The sequence below is a fragment of the Chiloscyllium plagiosum genome, chromosome 8 (genome assembly GCF_004010195.1).
Source record: "Chiloscyllium plagiosum isolate BGI_BamShark_2017 chromosome 8, ASM401019v2, whole genome shotgun sequence".
In the NCBI taxonomy this organism is placed as follows: domain Eukaryota; kingdom Metazoa; phylum Chordata; class Chondrichthyes; order Orectolobiformes; family Hemiscylliidae; genus Chiloscyllium; species Chiloscyllium plagiosum.
Genome location: NC_057717.1, coordinates 94,489,432 through 94,507,406, shown reverse-complemented (window position 1 = coordinate 94,507,406; position 17,975 = coordinate 94,489,432). Strand labels below are relative to the sequence as shown.

The window sequence follows — 17,975 nt, the reverse complement described above, 5'->3', positions numbered from 1 at the left end:
CTGTCAGCAGCAAGCAGAACCAGAATGCAGCAAGAAGCAGGCGATGGAGGCCCAGGAGATATTCTCATAGCATTAACACAGTGCTACTAATACCAAATATTAACCAGTCAGTGAGCACAGTGCAGCCCTCTGACACTTTCAGAAATGTTCATTGTTACACCAGGGTCTGGGAACTCTGCTGTATGAATCTCAGCAAGATATAATTATATACCATGTGGTACCAAGTGAAACTGGGGTTTCCATTTACTAAAATAGTGTGTCATTTTCAGGCACAACAGATGAAGTACACAGAACGTAAACATTACTAACCGCACACAGACAGATGGGTGGTTCCATGGAACTGGGCTGAATTGTGTTTCCTCATGCTGAAAATAAAAGGGAGAAGTGAAAGCTTTAAAATAGTTATGGGGATAGTCATACGGCATGGAAACAGACCCTTCGGTCCAACTTGTCCGTGCCAGCTAGGCTTCCCAAATCAAATTAGTCCCACTTACCATTATGGTCCATTATCTCTCTTAAAGCCTTCCAATCCTTGTACCTGCCTTTTAAATGTTGTAACTGGTCCTGCATCTGAAACTTCCTCTGGCAGTTAGTTCCACATACAAACCACTCTCTGTGTGAAAAAAATTGCCTGAGCACATAAATCAGACCTGACAGTCAAGTCTCGACTGAGGGAGTGTGACACTGTCAGGGGTGCCATCATTCAGATGTGAAAGTAAATCAAAGATCTACCTACTAGGGTGATGTTAAAGTTAACATGGTGCTATTTTGAAGGAAAACAGTGGAGTTATCCCAACATCAATATTTATTCCAGAAGCAACATCACTGGTCATTATTAGAATCAATCAAAAAAAAACGATGAACAAAGTGTGAAACAGGTTTTGATACAGTGATAATGGCCCTCCACTGGAGCCAGGAGACCTAGTTTCAAGTCTCACCAATTCTAGAGGCGTGTAAGAACACCTCTGACCAGGTTGATTAAAATACTATGGATGCTGGATATCTGAAATCAAAATGGAAAAGCCTGGTGACCTCTGGAGAGAAAGAAAAACAGAGTTAACGCTTAAGAGTCCAGTATGACTTCTTTCAGAATAGACTATCATTGTTTTACCCAAGTGAAAGTTGCCAGAAGACTGTGGATTCATTTAAAAGAGATGGTTGTCAGTGAATTTAACTCATGGCACGGCACGGTGGCTCAGTGGTTAGCATTGCTGCCTCATGGCATCAGGGACCCGGGTTCAATTCCAGCCTCAAGCGACTGTGTGGAGTTTACACGTTCTCCCTATGTCTGCGTGGGTTTCCTCTCACAGTCCAAAGATGTGAAGGTTAAGTGAATTGGCTATTTTACATTGCCCATAGTGATCAGGGATGTGTAGGTCAGGTGCATTAGTTCGGGATAAATGTTGAGTAATGGGGTAAGAGAATGGGTCTGGGTAGGTTATTCTTCAGAGAGTTGGTGTGGACTTGTTGGGCCTGTTTCCACAATGAAAGGATTCTACAATTAACTTGGGGGTGACCATGCCCAAGACAAGGAGTGAGCATAAGGAGGCAGGGTCTTCATGGTGACCTCAGCTGTTCTAGCCAGTGATGTCCTTGTCCCATGAATGCATAAACAAAAAATATTCAAAGTTTCCTGCATTTGGGGAAGGGTCCATTCAACTGGAAAATACTGAATTTAACTCTAGTAAAAGCAAAACACTACAATGATGAAAATCTGAAATAAACACAGAGAAGATGGAGAAATACCGCAGGTCTGGCAGCATCTAAAGAGAAAGAAACAGTTAATGTTTTGAATCTGGTATGACTTCCCTTTCAGATAATGAATATAATACCATTATTCAAACAGGAGGGAGGCAGAAAGCAAGAAACCAAAAGCTAGTTAATTTAACATCAGTCAGAGGGAAGATTATAGAAGCTACTATTAAAGATGTAAGAGTAGGACTCAGAAAAATTCAAAATAATCAGGCAGAGTCAACATGGTTTTCTGAAAAGAAAATCGTGCTCAGGCAATTTATTGGAATTCTTTAAGAAGTAACACATCTTGTCGGTAAAGTGACAGATATATAGAACAACCTCAATCATCCGAATATCAACTATCCGAATTTCAGATTATCTAAACAAGATCTCAAGGTCCTGTAAAAACGTTATCTGTTAACCGAACAATCAGTTATCTGAACAAAATACTCCCCACCCGTCTCATTCAGGTATTCGAGGTTGTTCTGTAGTGTACCTACATTTCTAGAAAGTATTTAATAAGTGTTCAAAGTTTGTGCGAAGATTTGTAGCTCGGGTGCTCGTTGTTGTGCGTTATCTGTTAACCGAACAATCAGTTATCTGAACAAAATACTCCCCACCCGTCTCATTCAGGTATTCGAGGTTGTTCTGTAGTGTACCTACATTTCTAGAAAGTATTTAATAAGTGTTCAAAGTTTGTGCGAAGATTTGTAGCTCGGGTGCTCGTTGTTGTGATTCTGTTCGCCGAGCTGGAAGTTTTTGTTGCAAACGTTTCGTCCCCTGGCTAGGCGACATCATCAGTGCTTGGGAGCCTCCTGCGAAGCGCTTCTTTGATGTTTCCTCCGGTGTTTACAGTGGTCTGTCCCTGCCGCTTCCGGTTGTCAGTTTCAGCTGTCCGCTGTAGTGGTTGGTATATTGGGTCCAGGTCGATGTGTTTGTTGATGGAGTTTGTGGATGAATGCCATGCCTCTAGGAATTCCCTGGCTGTTCTCTGTCTGGCTTGCCCTATGATAGTAGTGTTGTCCCAGTCGAATTAAATGCCTAAAACTAGGGGGCATGCATTCAAGGTGAGAGGGGGAAAGCTCAAAGGAGATAGAATCATAAAATCCTTAACAGTGTGCAAACAGGCCATTTGGCCCAACAAGTCCAATCTGACCCTCCAAAGAGTAACCCACCCAGACCCTATTATTCTACATTTACCTCAGACTAATGCACCTAACTTACACATCCCTGAACACAATGGGCAATTTAGTACGGCTAATTGCCCTAACCTGCACATCTTTGGATTGTAGGAGGAAACCAGAGCACCCAGAGGAAAGTCACGCAGACACGGGGAGAATGTGCAAACTCCAGTCAGACAGTCACCCGAGGCTGGAATCAAACCCAGATCCTTGGTGCTGTGAGGCAGCAGTGCTAACCACTGAGCCAGAGAGTGGTAGGAGTCTGGAATGCACTGTTAGAGGTGGTGGTGGAGGCAGATAGGGCATTTAAGAAACTTTTACATCGGCACATGAATATGCAAGGAATGGAGGGATATGGACCAAGGGCAGGCAGAGGGAATTAGTTTAATTTGGCATTGTGTTCGGTGCAACATCATTGGCTGTACTGTTCTAGGTTCTATATTATATGGACGAGTTAGACCGAAGGGTCTGTTTCTATGCTGTATAACTCTATGACTCTAATATCCTTGAGCTCAGATTCAGCTTTCAGCCTTGAACTTATTAGTTTTTCTTTTATGTTTCTCCTCCATGCTCTCCCTGCATTGATATTAACTCTTCCTCCTTGCAGTCTCCGACACATTAATATCGTGTATGACACAATTTACTTGACCTCTTCAAATTCTAGCCTCCATATTACTTCCCCTCATATTGAGCTCTGCAGCCATTTCCCTCTCACTCAGACAGGTCCAGGGCTCCCTTGGTATGATGTAACTCAGTTGCCAGCATTTCCACATCCGGAGTCAGACGATTGTGGCTTTGAGTCCCCCTCCAATGAGCACATACGACATAATCCAGGCACGTATTAAAGTGGTGCATTGCAGGTGTTGTGCATGTCAGCGCTGTTATCTTTAGGATGAGATGCCCATCCCTCTCCTGGACCAACATCAACCACTACCTAAAGCAGGTGTTACTATCTCATTGTTGTTTTTGGGATCCTCCTGTGCATAGACTGACTGCCTTTCCCTCACTTGTGACTACACTTCTTGAATTGGTTGTTAAAGTGCCTTGGGATATCTTGAGGTCAAGAAGAGTGCACTACCAATGCAAGTCTTTTGTTTAAAATGTCAACAGGCCTGTAAATAAAACGTGATTCAAGCAGCAATACTTTGTCTTTGTAAGTCGCAACTTAGTCCCATGAGCTGACAGACAAAATTTATCACGGAGCATTGATTCCAGTAAATCTCCTTTGGAGATCTCATTTCACACAGGCTAAAGAGTGGAGCTTTTCTCAATCTAGTTAACAACTCCTGCAGTCAGCAGTGAACAGCTCTGCCTCTTGTCTCTGAGGTTATATAATCAGACCATGGAGTTATCAAAACCCATAGCCTCGGGCCAGCCTGATGAAGGAATTTGGCCGGAAACATTGACTTTACTGCTCCTGGATGTTATCTGACCTGCTGTGCTCTTCCAGCTTCACATCTATTAACTGAGATTTCATAAGGGATGACTTGACATGATTGAGGAGTGGTGCTGGTGAGTGGGTTTAGTTAAGGTGGTTTTTTTCCAGGGGTTGGTCAGCGTGAGAGGGGGCTGCTGTCCATATACTGTGAGCAGGGCAGTATTACAGGAGGACAGTGTAATACAACTGTAGATGTGTACTGCACATATAATCTTCAAAGTACTCTCCTGTTGTGATGGGCTTTGAATCTACAGAACCTAGGCCATTGCAGAAACAAACAGCCTGGGGCACTGGGAAATGCCCTTATTATGAGATGATCCCATTAAAACCAGGACGGTCTGATCTGTCTTTCCCTGCAGTCAACTGAGCCTCTTCTGTTGCAGTGGTACAGCTAAATTACTTCCAGCCAAATGCTACTGGCATCTTCATGTATGAGCTAACAGGATTCTTGACCACCGGACGGTGCTTTGGTTGCCACATCTTCCTTTTGGGTAGGGACCTATAGGGACTGTTTGGTCAACTGGTAGAGAGAAACCACCTGGTGGTCTAAAAACATTATAGCTTTTCTGTTTATTGCATTATAGTAACCAGGTACCAGTGAGTTAGTGGGATAGATATTGTTACAGAGGCTGGGGAGGGGGAGCGGGGGGGGTACCTAGATGGTAGGTCTTAAAACCTTCAAGATAAAGAGCTCTTCTGCCTTTCCCCATCTAAGTCCTTAGGACATCGGCATTTATACATGCCAGCATTAACCCTTTCAGAAGCATTACCAACATTCCCCTGCATGCATTGTTCCCTATCATTAACACTTGTACATTCATACGTGTACAGTAGTTACATTTCCTCCGACTCCATCTCCCCTCAGTGGCTAACTTCACAAATTCAGGCAGTCTGGAAGTCTCTCAATTCTTCCAAAGCACGTTCTCCTCACACTTGGAAGGCTGGTAGGTCTTTGGTCTGGGGGCTGCTGACTTTGGTTCTGCTCTTGACTGTGTGGGGTCGTTAAGTCCTTTTGTCTCTTGACTTTTCATATCTTGCATCGTTAATCTCTTGGATGTCTTCCATGGAGGACCTTGTTTCTGCAGTAAAAGGCAATTAAAATAACATAAGGGAACTTTTCATTTGATGAATTTCTTTCGAAGAAGACAGATGTTCAGTTGAAATGGACATTTTCTTGCTGGCAGTTTCATTATTCCAAATCTGTGGAAATAGGTTGACCCACCTCTATGGTACCTTCCATGGAATCATATGCAGCCCATTATCTGGGCAAATAAATCTGCTGGTCAATCTGTGCTAATATATGCAGACTCTGTTTCAGCTTGTTAATTGGCTTGGATATTTACATTTTCACCTGTGTCTACTGGTAAACCTAATACGTTTACTTCCTCAGTTTACTGCTTGAGGATTGCTGTTTATTCAGCATGATCATCTCCCTGCTACTGGTTCAGTGGTGCTGGAAGAGCACAGCAATTCAGGCAGCATCCGAGGAGCTTCTGGTATATTGGGTCTAGGTCGATGTGTTTGTTGATGGAGTTTGTGGATGAATGCCATGCCTCTTGGAATTCCCTGGCTGTTCTCTGTCTTGCTTGCCCTATGATAGTAGTGTTGTCCCAGTTGAATTCATGTTGCTTGTTGTCTGCGTGCGTGCACACGCAGACAACAAGCAACATGAATTCGACTGGGATAACACTACTATCATAGGGCAAGCCAAACAGAGAACAGCCAGGGAATTCCTAGAGGCATGGCATTCATCCACAAACTCCATCAACAAACACATCGACCTGGACCCAATATACCAACCACTACAGTGGACAGCTGAAACTGACAACCAGAAGCGGCAGGGACAGACCACTATAAACACCGGAGGAAACATCAAAGAAGCGCTCCGCAGGAGATTCCCAAGCACTGATGATGTCGCCTAGCCATGGGACGAAACGTTTGCAACAAAAACTTCCAGCTCGGCGAACAGAACCACAACAGTATTTAATTGCGGCAAATGAACTTTCATGGTGTAGAGGATAATATATTGACATGGATAGAAGACTGACTAGCTAACAGGTGTTAACATAGCAAGATGTCATGTATGGTGTATCACAAGGATCAGTGCTGGTACCTTAATTTTTAACAATTTATATCAATGACTTGGATAAAAAGGTTGAAGACATAGGGAAGATAAATTTTCCAATGGCACAAAAATAGGAAACGTAAGTTGCGTCAAGGACATAGGAGCTATGAACATATATAAATAGATTGAGTGAGTGGGCAATGATCTTGCAAATGGAGTATAATGGGGAAAATGCGAAATTGTCTTTTCTGTCAGGAAGAATTGATAAAGAAGCATATTATTCAAATAGTGACAGTTCGCATAGCTCTAAGATGTAGAGGTACCTGTACATCCAAGTACGTGAATCACAAAAGGCTATTATGCAGCTGCAGCTAGTTGTTTGGAAAATTAATAGAATGTTATCATTTATTGTGAGGGAATATGGAAGTTATGTTTCAGTTATATGAGCCACTGATGAAACTACATCTAGAGTACTGTATCCAGTTATTGGTCTTCTTTATTTATGAAAGGGAGTAAATGTGTATGAATCAGTTCAGCGAAGGTTGACTGGGCGGCAAGTCACTGGACCCGAAACACTGATTTTGTTTTTCACTCCACAGATGCTGCCAGACCTGTTGAGTTTCTCGTGCAATTTCTGTGTTTGTTTGTTTCAATTCTCCAGCATCAACAGTTTTTTTTTGTTTTATTTACCTGACTAATAAATGGTTGTCTCAGGTTGAAACATTGGACAGTTGAGGTTTGCAAATGCTGGAATTTAGAGAAATAGGAGGTGTCTTAGAATCAGGGAATCATGTAGTCCTACAGCACAGAAACAGATCCTTTGGTCCAACCAGTCCATGCTGAACATAATCCCAAACTAAACTAGCCCCACCTGCCTGCTCCTGACTCATATCCCTCCAAACCTTTCCTAATCATGTACTTATCCAAATGTGTTTTAAATGTTGTAATTGTACCCACATCCACCACTTCCTGAGGAAGTTCATTCCAGATGTGAACCACATACTGTGTAAAAAAAAATTTGCCCCTCCTGTCTTTTTAAATCTCTGTCCTCTCACCTTATAAATGTGCCTCCAAGTCTTGAAACCCCCTATCCAAGCAAAAAGACAACTACCATTAACTCTATACCCCTCATTACTTTATAAACTTTTATCAGGACACCTCTCAATCTCCTAGACTGAAAAAAGTCCCATTCTATCCGGCCTTTCTTTATAACTCAAACCTTTCATACCCAGCAACCAGCTGGTAAATCTCTTCTGAACCCTCTCCAGCTTTAATAATGTCCTTCCTATAACAGGGCGACCAGAACTGGACACTATACTCCAGAAGAGGCCTCACCAATGTCCTGTACAACCTCAACATGACTTTCCAACTCCGATACTCAAAGGACTGAGCAATGAAGGCAAGCGTGCTAAACACCTTTTTAACCACCTTGTCTCTAGGTGATGTGAACTTCCAAGAATTATGTACCTGCACCCCCAGGACCCTGTTCTAGAACACTACCCAAGGACCTACCATTAAATTTGAAAGCCCTTCCCTTCTTCATTGTACCAAAATGCAATACTTCACATTTATCCAGGGTGAACTCCATCTGCCATTTTTCAGTCCATTGACCCATTTGATCAAGATATTTATAATAGAAAAGTCTTGGCTGTCTACAATGCCACCACTTTTTGTGCCGTCTTACTAACTTAGTAACCACGCCATCTATATTCTCATCCAAATCATTTATATAATTATTTCAGATCCTGAGGGCTGTTGCCAGCATGATGCTGAGAGGGTGCCCCTTCTTGTATCTAGAAGAGGCGATAGTGTTTATAAATAAAGGGTTGCCCAATTAAGTCAGAGATGAAAGCAAAGTCATAAACTAGAATCACTACTTTGCAAAAAGAGGCCATTTGGCCTGTCAAGTCTGCACCAGCCCTCCAAAGCTCCCATAAGCCTACATTCACCATGGCTAATCCACCTTGCCTGCACATCCCTGCACTCTGTGGGGCAATTTAGCATGACCAAACCACCTAACCTACAAATCATTGGAGCTGTGGAGGAAACTGGACCACCCAGCAGAAACCCAAGCAAACAGAAGGAGGATGTGCAAATTCCACACAGACAGTCACCCAAGGCTGCAGTTGAACCTGTGTCCCTGGCACTGTGAAGCAGCAGTACCAATCATTGTGCCACCATGCTGCCCAAATCTTTTCTACCAGAGGCCCATAACTCTGTTCCTCAAAAGTGTGTGAAAGAAAAATCTATGAATATTTTTATAGCAGAGGTGGATTGAGTTTTGATAAGATAGGAGGAGAAAGGTCATCAGAATGTGGAGTTCAGGTTACAATCAGATCTACCATGATTGTATTAAATAGCAAAACAGGCTTGAGGCTCAACTGTCCTATTCCTGTTCCTAACTCATGTGTTCATAAGTCTGTATACTTGTAGTGTGGGATCGGTTGATTTATGATGCAGAGTGCCAACAAAGTCCAAATTGGCCATGCTAAATTGCCCATAGTGTTAGGTGCATTAGTCAGAGGGAAATGGGTCTGGGTGGGTTACCCTTCAGAGGGTCGGACTTATTGGGCCGAAGGGCCTGTTTCCACACTGTAGGGAATCTAATCTAATCTAATCTAATCTAATCTAATAGTGTGATGGGAATTCCTGGATTGGCTGAGTTTACCATGAAGAACTCTCTTTCACACCCTCTCCCCTTACCTGAGGTGTGCTGACCCTCGGGTTGAACCACCACTAGTCATCTCTCTCTCTATGATATTTGTGAAAATGTGAGTGAATTTGTTACCTTGGGCCCAGGCTAATATTCTGCCTTTGTGGATTTAAATCTCACAGAGGCATCTGGTCGAATTTGAATATAATTAATAAAATCTGGAATTGAAAACTGGTCTCAGTGACCATCGACTATTGTAAAAAATCCCATCTGGTTCACTGATATCCTTTGGAGAAGGAAGTCTACCATCCTTACCCTGTCTGTCACTCCAGACCCACAGTCAATTTGGTTGTTTCTTAACTGCTTTTCGAGGAGTGGGAAACATAGGACAGGCATATTAGTGATGCCCACATCCTGCAAGCAAAGCTGAGAAAGCAGGGAATTCAGGACAGACCTCTTTACACAGGGAGTGATTAGAATGTGGAACTCACTGTCGCACAGAATGACTGAGGTGAATAATGTTGATGCATTTATAGGAAAGCTATATAGACGAGTTTTGAGAAGATTTGTAGTTCAGGTTGAGGTTCTGGATGTCGGCTTGCTCGCTGAGCTGGAAGGTTCATTTTCAGACGTTTTGTCACCATACTAAGTAACATCAGCAGTGAGCCTCCGGATGAAGCGTCACCTAGTATAGTGACGAAACGTCTGAAAATGAACATTCCAGCTTTGCAAGCAAACCTACATCCAGGGCTATATAGACATGAGGGAGAAAAGAATAGAAGTTTCTCATGTTGTTAGAATGAGATGCCAAGAGATAGGAGGTAGGTTTGTATTGAGTGTAAACATCAGTGCTGACCAGATGGGCTGAATGGCTTGGTTCTGTGCTAGACACCCAATGTAATTCTGTGAGAACATCCAAACAGCTGTCCCCCAGCATGTGATTCCCTCTTTGTCGTTGCTGCAGGAAGACTGGTCCTTGCTGCTGATCTCCACTGTTGGGCTCACAGTATCCCTGCTGTGCCTCGCCGCCTCCATCGTTGTGTTCACCAAATGCCGCTGCATCCAAAAGGCCAGCATCATCGTGTACAGGCATCTGAGCATCAGCCTCTTCTTAGCACAGTTCATCTTCCTGACAGGAATCCATGTGACCAACAAGGTGAGAAAGCCAACCCATAGACCACCTCCCTGAATCAGGCAGCCAAACCCAGACTCCTTACCCACACCACAAGACCCTTGACCTCTTGCTATCTCCCTGAGGTGTCCATTCATCTCATTCAAGCCTTCATCTTAGGTTGGTCCCTTCCAATTCAGTTTCTAGTCTTCAGCTTCATCAGTTCAAAATACACGAGGACATCCAACACTACATACAGGCTGCTACTTCATAATCCTGCAGTACTAGTTAATTTATTTGACAGCTAATGCCCAAACTGAAGATAAAAATTAACTTTATTTTGCCTTAGTCTCCCATGCAGACTTTTGTACATCACTTATTTCTGAAATGACCCACTGTCAATCCAGCCAAACTCAATCTTCACTCTCCTTACCCTGGTCTTGACACTTGATCCTCACTTTCTCTCATTAGATCATAGGATGTGGCCATCTCTAGTTGCCCTGGAGAAGGTGGTGGTGAGCTGCTGCAGTTTGTGTGGTGTGGGAACATACAAACAGTACTGTTAGGGAGGATTTAGACTGAACATCAGTGAGGAAAGTGTGATATATTTCCAAGCCAGGATGTTGTGGGGCTCGGAGGGGACCTTGCAGGTGGTGATGTTCAGCTGTATTTGCTGCCCTCGTCCTTCTAGATGGTTTGGAGAGTCACAGGTTTGGAGAGTCCGATAGAAGGACTGGACTAAAATTCCCTGTTAGCTTGCCTCCCCTGCTGTGTGAAAGAATGAAACTTGTGAGGAAAGAGAAAGGTTGCCCCGGTGCCCTGTCTTTGCTGATATTTTTAGACAGAGGTGCTGGGGAATGTGGCATTATTATTTCATTTAATATCCATGGTGGGTTCCCAGTGGGTTTCTGGTCAGCCAAAAGAGAGTGCTCATCCACTGACCAGTCCCAGATTTGCACCAGTCCTTCTTTACCAGAAGAGGATATTGGAAATCAGTTTTGACACTGGTCTTATATGCCACAATGAATGGGGACCACAGAGGAGTCTCCATGGAAAGGACCTCAACACCAGCTCACGCATTGCCCCGGTATCCATTCCACAGTGACTCCAGAATTGGTTCTGATGAGGTTCTGGTGAATTTCTGGGAAGTGGAGTGCAGCCCTAACTCCTTCACAACAGCCACACACAGATCTCCGTCTCTATCCTGCTCAACTCAAGATGGGATTGTGAAAGGAATTCCATTTGCTGTCATCTTTGAGATGTGCAATAAGATACGGAATAACACAGAGTCACAGAAATGTACCCCACAAAAAAAGGCCCTTCGGCCCATTGCATCTATGCCAGCCAAAAACAATCACCTAACTATTCTAATCTAATTTCCACCCCTTGGCCCACGTATACCTTGGCATTGCGAGTGCACATCTAATGACTTCTTGAATGTTATGATGCTTTCTGCCTCTGCTATCATTTCAGGCAGTGAGTTCCAAATTCCCACCACCATCTGGGTGAACAAGGTTTTCGTCACATCCCCTTTAAATCTCCTGGCTCTGACCTTAAATCTCTGCTTCCTGGTCATTGATCCATCCCTCAAGGTGAAATGTTTCTTCCTGTCTATGTTATTTCTGCCTTCATAATGTTAAAGATCACAATCATGACCCCTCTCAGTCTCTTCTGTTCCAAGGAAAACAAGCCTAGTCAGTCCAATGTTTCTTTGTAACTAAAACTCTCCAGATCAGGCTACATCCTGGTAAATCTCCTCTGCACTCTCTCTAGCTCTATCATATTCCTCCTATAATGTTGATTCCCAAACTGTACACAATACTCCAGATGCAACCTATCCAGAGTTTACACTGTTTGATCATAACCACCCTACTCTTAAACTCTATTTGTCGACTACTATATCCCTTCTTAATCACTTTTATCTCCCTGTCTCACTACCTTAATGGTCGAAAAGTGTGACGCTGGAAAAGCACTGCAGGTCAGGCAGCATCCAAGGAGCAGGAGAATCAATGTTTCGGGCCTAAACCCTTCATCAGGAATGTCGGGTGGGGGAAAGGAGCTGTGATAAATAGGAAGGTGGGGGTGGGGCTGGGGATGATGGCTGGGAAGGCAAGAGGTAGATGCAGGTGGAGGTGATGGTGTTAGGTCAGAGGGGAGGGTGGAGTGGATAGGTGAGAGGCAAGATGGACAGATAGAAAGTACAGGGCAGCGGTGCCAAATTGGAGGGTTGGATCTGCGATGAGGTGAGGGGAGGGGAGATGAGAAAACTGACAAAATTGAAGTTGATGCCATGTGGTAGGAGGGTCCCAAGTGGAAGTTGTGGCGTTCTTCCTCCAGGAGTCAAGTGGCTTGGATTTGGCAGTGCAGGAGGCCCAGGACTTGCATGTCCTTGGTGGGGTGGGAGGGGGAGTTGTAGTGGTCAGCCACAGGGCAGCAGGGTTGTTTCGAGTGTCTGTCCCAGAGATGTTCCTAGAATCATTCCACGATGGACATGCTCACCAATGTCCCTCTGATCCTCAGTGTTTCCCAAGGTCCTACCATTCATTACATATTCCTTTGCCTTGTTTGTCCTGCCCAAATACATCATCTGACATTTATCCAAATTGATTTCCATTTGCTACTGAGGAGTCGATCTCCATCCTTCTGTAATCTGAGGCTATTGTCTTCACTGTTTACTATTCTGCCTCAGCTCAGGAAAGCACCTACAGCTCACCAGTATAACTTTCCATTACTCCATCCTCGTCTGTCTATTGGCAATTTAGTAGTAGGTCAGGGCCCTGCTGAAAGTCCTCTGATCTTTGAAGTCAGCAAACTCTGCCCTATTATTATCTTAATTACAACTCAAAGTTAGAAATTTCACAAAATCCCCATATATTATCCTGTTTCTCTGCGTGTCTCTACCCATCTTTGTGTGTGCTGCTTCTGGCCGTGAACATGTATTTGTCTGTCTGCCTCTGCCTGTATCTACAACCATCTGTTTTTGTGTTTCTGCCCATGTTCATGTGTTTATCTCTGTGTTTCTCTGACTATACTATGTGTGATTATCTCTGTGTGTCTCAGCCTTTGTTGTCTGTTTAGTTTATCATTGTGTTTCTCTGCCTGTGGATGTTATCTGTATTTGCCTCTGTTTTTGTGTCTCTGCCTCTATGTCAACACTGTCTGTGTGTTTATCTCTTAGTGACTGCCTGCATATGTCTCCAGATGATCTTTCCATCCATGTTTCTGTCTGTGTGTCTCTCTGTATCTGTATGTTATGTCTGCCTTCAGAGTGTTAGCCTTTGTGTTTATTGTGTTTGTGTGTCTGCCTGTGTTTCTCTCTGTCTGTCTTTGTGGCTGTGTGTTTTTGCTCACTGCTGAAGCCTAACCAATTACTCTGATCTTCCCTCCAGGTGGTGTGTGCCCTGGTTGCAGGATGCCTACATTACTTCTTTCTAACTGTCTTTGCCTGGATGTTCCTGGATGCTTTGCAGGTTTTCATTGTGTGCAGACACCTCACAGTCACAAAGTTTACCCACACATACGTCATCAGACGAAGATACCTGTATCCCTCCGGCTATGCTGTCTCTGCACTGATTGTAATTATATCAGCAGCGATCCGTCCCTATGGCTACGGATCAGAAAAAGAGTGAGTAACTTTATGTTTAGTTGACATCACAGAGTGAACAGCACCAAAGGAGTCACTTGCTGTGTCAAGCCACTGTATCTACTTTGACGGGCTGTTTCAGAATCTTATATATTTCAATGTTTCATTCTTCTGAATGTTTATTTTTGATGGGATGTGAACATTGCTGGCTCTGCCAGCGTTTATTGTCCATCCATAATTGTCCAGAGGGCAGTTAAGAGCCAACCACATTGCTGTGGGTCTGGAGTCATGTGTGGAGCAGATTGTCTGAGGGCAGCGTGGTGGCTCAGTGGTCAGCACTTCTGCCTCACAATGCCAGGGACCCAGATTCAAGTCCAGCCTTGGGTGACTGTGGAGTTTGCACGTTCTCCCCGTGTCTGTGTGGGTTTCCTTCGTGTGCTCTGGTTTGCTCCCACAGTCCAATGATGCGCAGGTTAGGTGAATTGGCCATGCTAAATTGCCCACAGTGTTCAGGAATGTGTTGCTTAGATGCATTAGTCATGGGAAATGTAGAGTGGTAGGGAATGGGTCTGGGTGAGATACTCTGTGGAGGATCAGTGTGGGCCAAATTGTCTGTTGCACACTGTGGGGGTTCTATGGTTATAACAGGTTCCCCAAAGGAGCATTCATGAACCAGGTGGGTTTTTAACAACAAAAGACGTGGTTACATGGTTACTCTACTAGACAAGCATTTTCTTTGAATAACTTTTTTCAAAAATTGTACTCAGCCTCATCGTGGGACAACCCTCTCATCCCCGGAACTAATTCATAAAATTATAGAAGGAGGCCATAGAGCACATTGTGCCTGCACCGGCTCTGTTTTCTAATCCAGCTCCATTATCTAGTCCAGTTCTTTTACCTACAGCCAATCTCCTACCTTTTCCCCATGTCCGTACACATCGTTACATGTAAAAAATGTCATCCAATGCTCTCTAGATTGCCTCAATTGACCCTGCCTTCCTTATTGTGTAGGATGCCACTGTGTAAGCATGTTGTGTGCATGAAATGCTGTGTGAAGATCTTGTTCTCATGTTGCAAGGCTTTGTTACACATCACCAGTTGCTGCACTGCATCCTAGAACCTTCCTTAAACCTCTGTGTTCAGGGACCTTAAGACCCATCTCTTCCGGACGTGTGTAATAACATTTCTGAACAGGTTGAATAGAAAATATGCATCCTTCCTTAGATAAGCAGGCCAAAACTGCACTGGCGTTCTCCAACTGTAGTCGTGTTATAGCTTTCACTCCAAATCTTTTGAATTTTCTGTTTCTCAGATTTTGGGAGCAGCATCGAAAATCTTATTACTCCTCACTGTCTGGTGACCCCGTTGATAGGTGGGCCCTGACTTTCTGGAATGAATATAAAACAAGTCCGCAGACCCTTCACATTTCTTTGATCTAATTTTTATTGACTACTAATGAAAAACGAGAGAAGCGGTGTGGGAGGTCTCCCTAAAGTCCTAGAACTGGGACTCTCCTCTGAAACAATCTCATTCAAACATAAAATCATTAATACCTGCTGATTAGTGTAACATTTTCAGTTGTTCCTAATTTATAATTTTTATTTATTCATTTTGTGGGATTATGGGTGTTGCTGGCTGGCCAGTATTTATTGCCCCGTCCCTAGTTGCCCTGGAGAAGGTGGTGGTGAGCTGCCGTCTTGCTTTGAGACTTTGTAGTGATTGATACAACTAAATTTCTTGCTAAGCCATTTCAGAGGGCAATTGAGAGTCAACCATTGTTGTAGGTCTGGAGTCACATGTAGGGTAAACCAGGTGAGGGTGGCTGGTTTCCTTACCTGAAGGACTTTTGTGAGTTAGATGGGGTTTTCCTGACAATCAACAATGGTTTTATGGTCACCAGGAGGTTCTTATTTCCAATCAAAGAATGTGATGCTGGAAAAACACAGCCAGTCAGGCAGCATCTGAGGAGCAGGAGAATCGATGTTTCAGGATAAGCCCTTCATCAGGAATGAGACTTGTGGGCCACAGGGACTGAGAGATAAATGGGATGGAGGTTGGGCTGGGGCTGGGGCTGGGGGGAAGGTAGCTGGGAATGTGATAGGTCAATGAAGGTGAGGATGAAAGTGATAGTTCAGAGAGGAGGGTGGAGCAGATAGGTGGGAAGGAGGTGGCCCAGGACCTGCATGGGAGACAGAATGCCAAATTGCAAATCATTTCAGAGAATATCTCTGGCACCCACACTAACCAGCCCCAATGCCCCGTGGCTGAACACTTTAACTCACTCTTCCACTTGCCAAGGACACGCAGGTCCTGGGCCTTGTCCATCGCCAAACCCTAACCACCCAATGCCTGGAGGAAGAACATCTCATCTTCTGCCTTGGGACCCTCCAACCACATGGGATCAATGTGGATTTCACCAGTTTTCTCATTTTCCTTCCCCCCACCTTATCCCAGATCCAACCTTCTAACTCAGCACCACTGTCTTGAATGGTCAAACCCGTCCATCTTCCTTCCACCTTCCTGCTCCACCCTTCTCTCCAACCTATCACTTTCACCCCCATCTTCATCTATCTATCGCATCCCCAGCTACCTTGATTATGCCCGAAACATCAATTCTCCTGCTCCTCGGATGCTGCCTGACTGGCTGTGCTTTTCCAGCACCACACTCTTCAACTCTGATCTCCAGCATCTACAGTCCTCACTTTCTCCTAGTTCTTATTTGCAGATTATTTTTGTTGGATTCAAATTGGAAGCAATCTCATTAAACCATTAAGTCATTAAATCCTGCTCATTGTTGTAACATTGTCACTTGCTCCTATTTTTCAATATTCTTGATCTTGTTATGTTGACAAATAGCTACAGTGTCTGCTGAGGTTGGATGCAAGGGATTAATATTTAGGTACATAACTCAAAGTAACAACAAATTATACTGCCACCGAGCTATGGTCAAGAGCAAGATCGTGGTTATATCATGTGACATTCAATCACTTTCTGAGATGATGTATACTGTGTCACATTTGCATATCATACATAAACCCCTTACACTACAACTATCACATGTGGGATCTTGCTGTGCACAAACTGGTTTCTGTCTTTTCCCCATGATAATAGCGACAACACTGCAAATGTACTTCATTGCCTGGATGACATGCAGTAATGATTTCTTTGGTTCTCACAGCTGCTGGCTGAGCCTAGAGTGGGGCTTTCGATGGAGTTTCCAAGGGCCAGTCTGCCTTGTGATTGTGGTACGTGTCCTTCTGCTGTTTCCTCACTTCTGAATATTCACTAAGGTAACCATATGGACCTCTCCAGGCACGAGGCCTTGTTCAGGAGAGACAGAGAGAGAGAGAGAGAGAGCTCAGGCTGTCTGTCAGGTCAAATTTACAGGCATGCAGAGAAGGGAGAAATTTTAAACAAGAAAAGATAAAAAAGTTGAGGGGAGCTTAAATTCAACTAGTTAGTAAATCTGAAATAAAATCATGGTCTCAGTAATAACTATCGCAAAACTGTTGTATTATCCATTAAGGTAGAAAAGTGCCAACCTTGCCTATTTTAGCCTAAATTTGACTTGAGATACTGCGAGTATAATTAACTCTTAACCACCTAAGCAAGGTATTCAGTTATAAAGGTAAAATTGCTATTGTCCTACCAGACCATCGAGCTGCTCTCTCATTAGTGATAGGTGGGAGGTTAAATCTGAGCATCACCACACTTTAGGTGAGGAGGGAAAGAGGTGCACCTTCACAGTAATGTCAACTGGTTGGGGAATTGAACCCACACCGTTCATATTACTCTGTACCGTAAACCAACTGAGTTAAACCACCCAAACACACAATATTCAGAGCAACAATACAATGCTGGCAGGTTCACTAGAGACCAAATGAAACATGTTACCAATGTTAATGAAGGAATAATTGGATGAATACGAAACTAGGTGTAGATATTTTAATCAACCTGAGACACCCACATGAGATGACATTTTTAATGATAGTCAACAGAATTTATTATCTCACTTGGTGGGATTTGGCCTCAACTCCCCAAAGGCATTTTCTCAGTTTCTGGATTATTGAGCAAAGGACAATGCCATTATGCCATTATGCCATCACCTTCCCCTTCACTGGCTAGATTGTAGAGATGAAGTCAGCAGTGTGGTTTGAGTTACTGGTGTGTTAACCGAAATAAATTGGAAAGGTACTTTGCTGGCCTCTGT

The 17,975-nt window shown here is 43.7% G+C and overlaps 1 protein-coding gene across 1 annotated transcript in view; it reads left to right on the top strand.

The window, feature by feature from the left end:
* The window catches only part of LOC122552192 (adhesion G protein-coupled receptor E3-like), a 30,046-nt gene that overhangs the window by 4,742 nt on the left and 7,329 nt on the right, over nucleotides 1–17,975 (top strand). Inside the window, exons 4-6 of the mRNA XM_043694788.1 lie at nucleotides 10,036–10,227; nucleotides 13,572–13,807; nucleotides 16,944–17,010. Of these exons, the coding sequence (XP_043550723.1) occupies nucleotides 10,036–10,227; nucleotides 13,572–13,807; nucleotides 16,944–17,010 (495 nt within the window). The remainder of the gene's footprint in view (nucleotides 1–10,035; nucleotides 10,228–13,571; nucleotides 13,808–16,943; nucleotides 17,011–17,975) is intronic.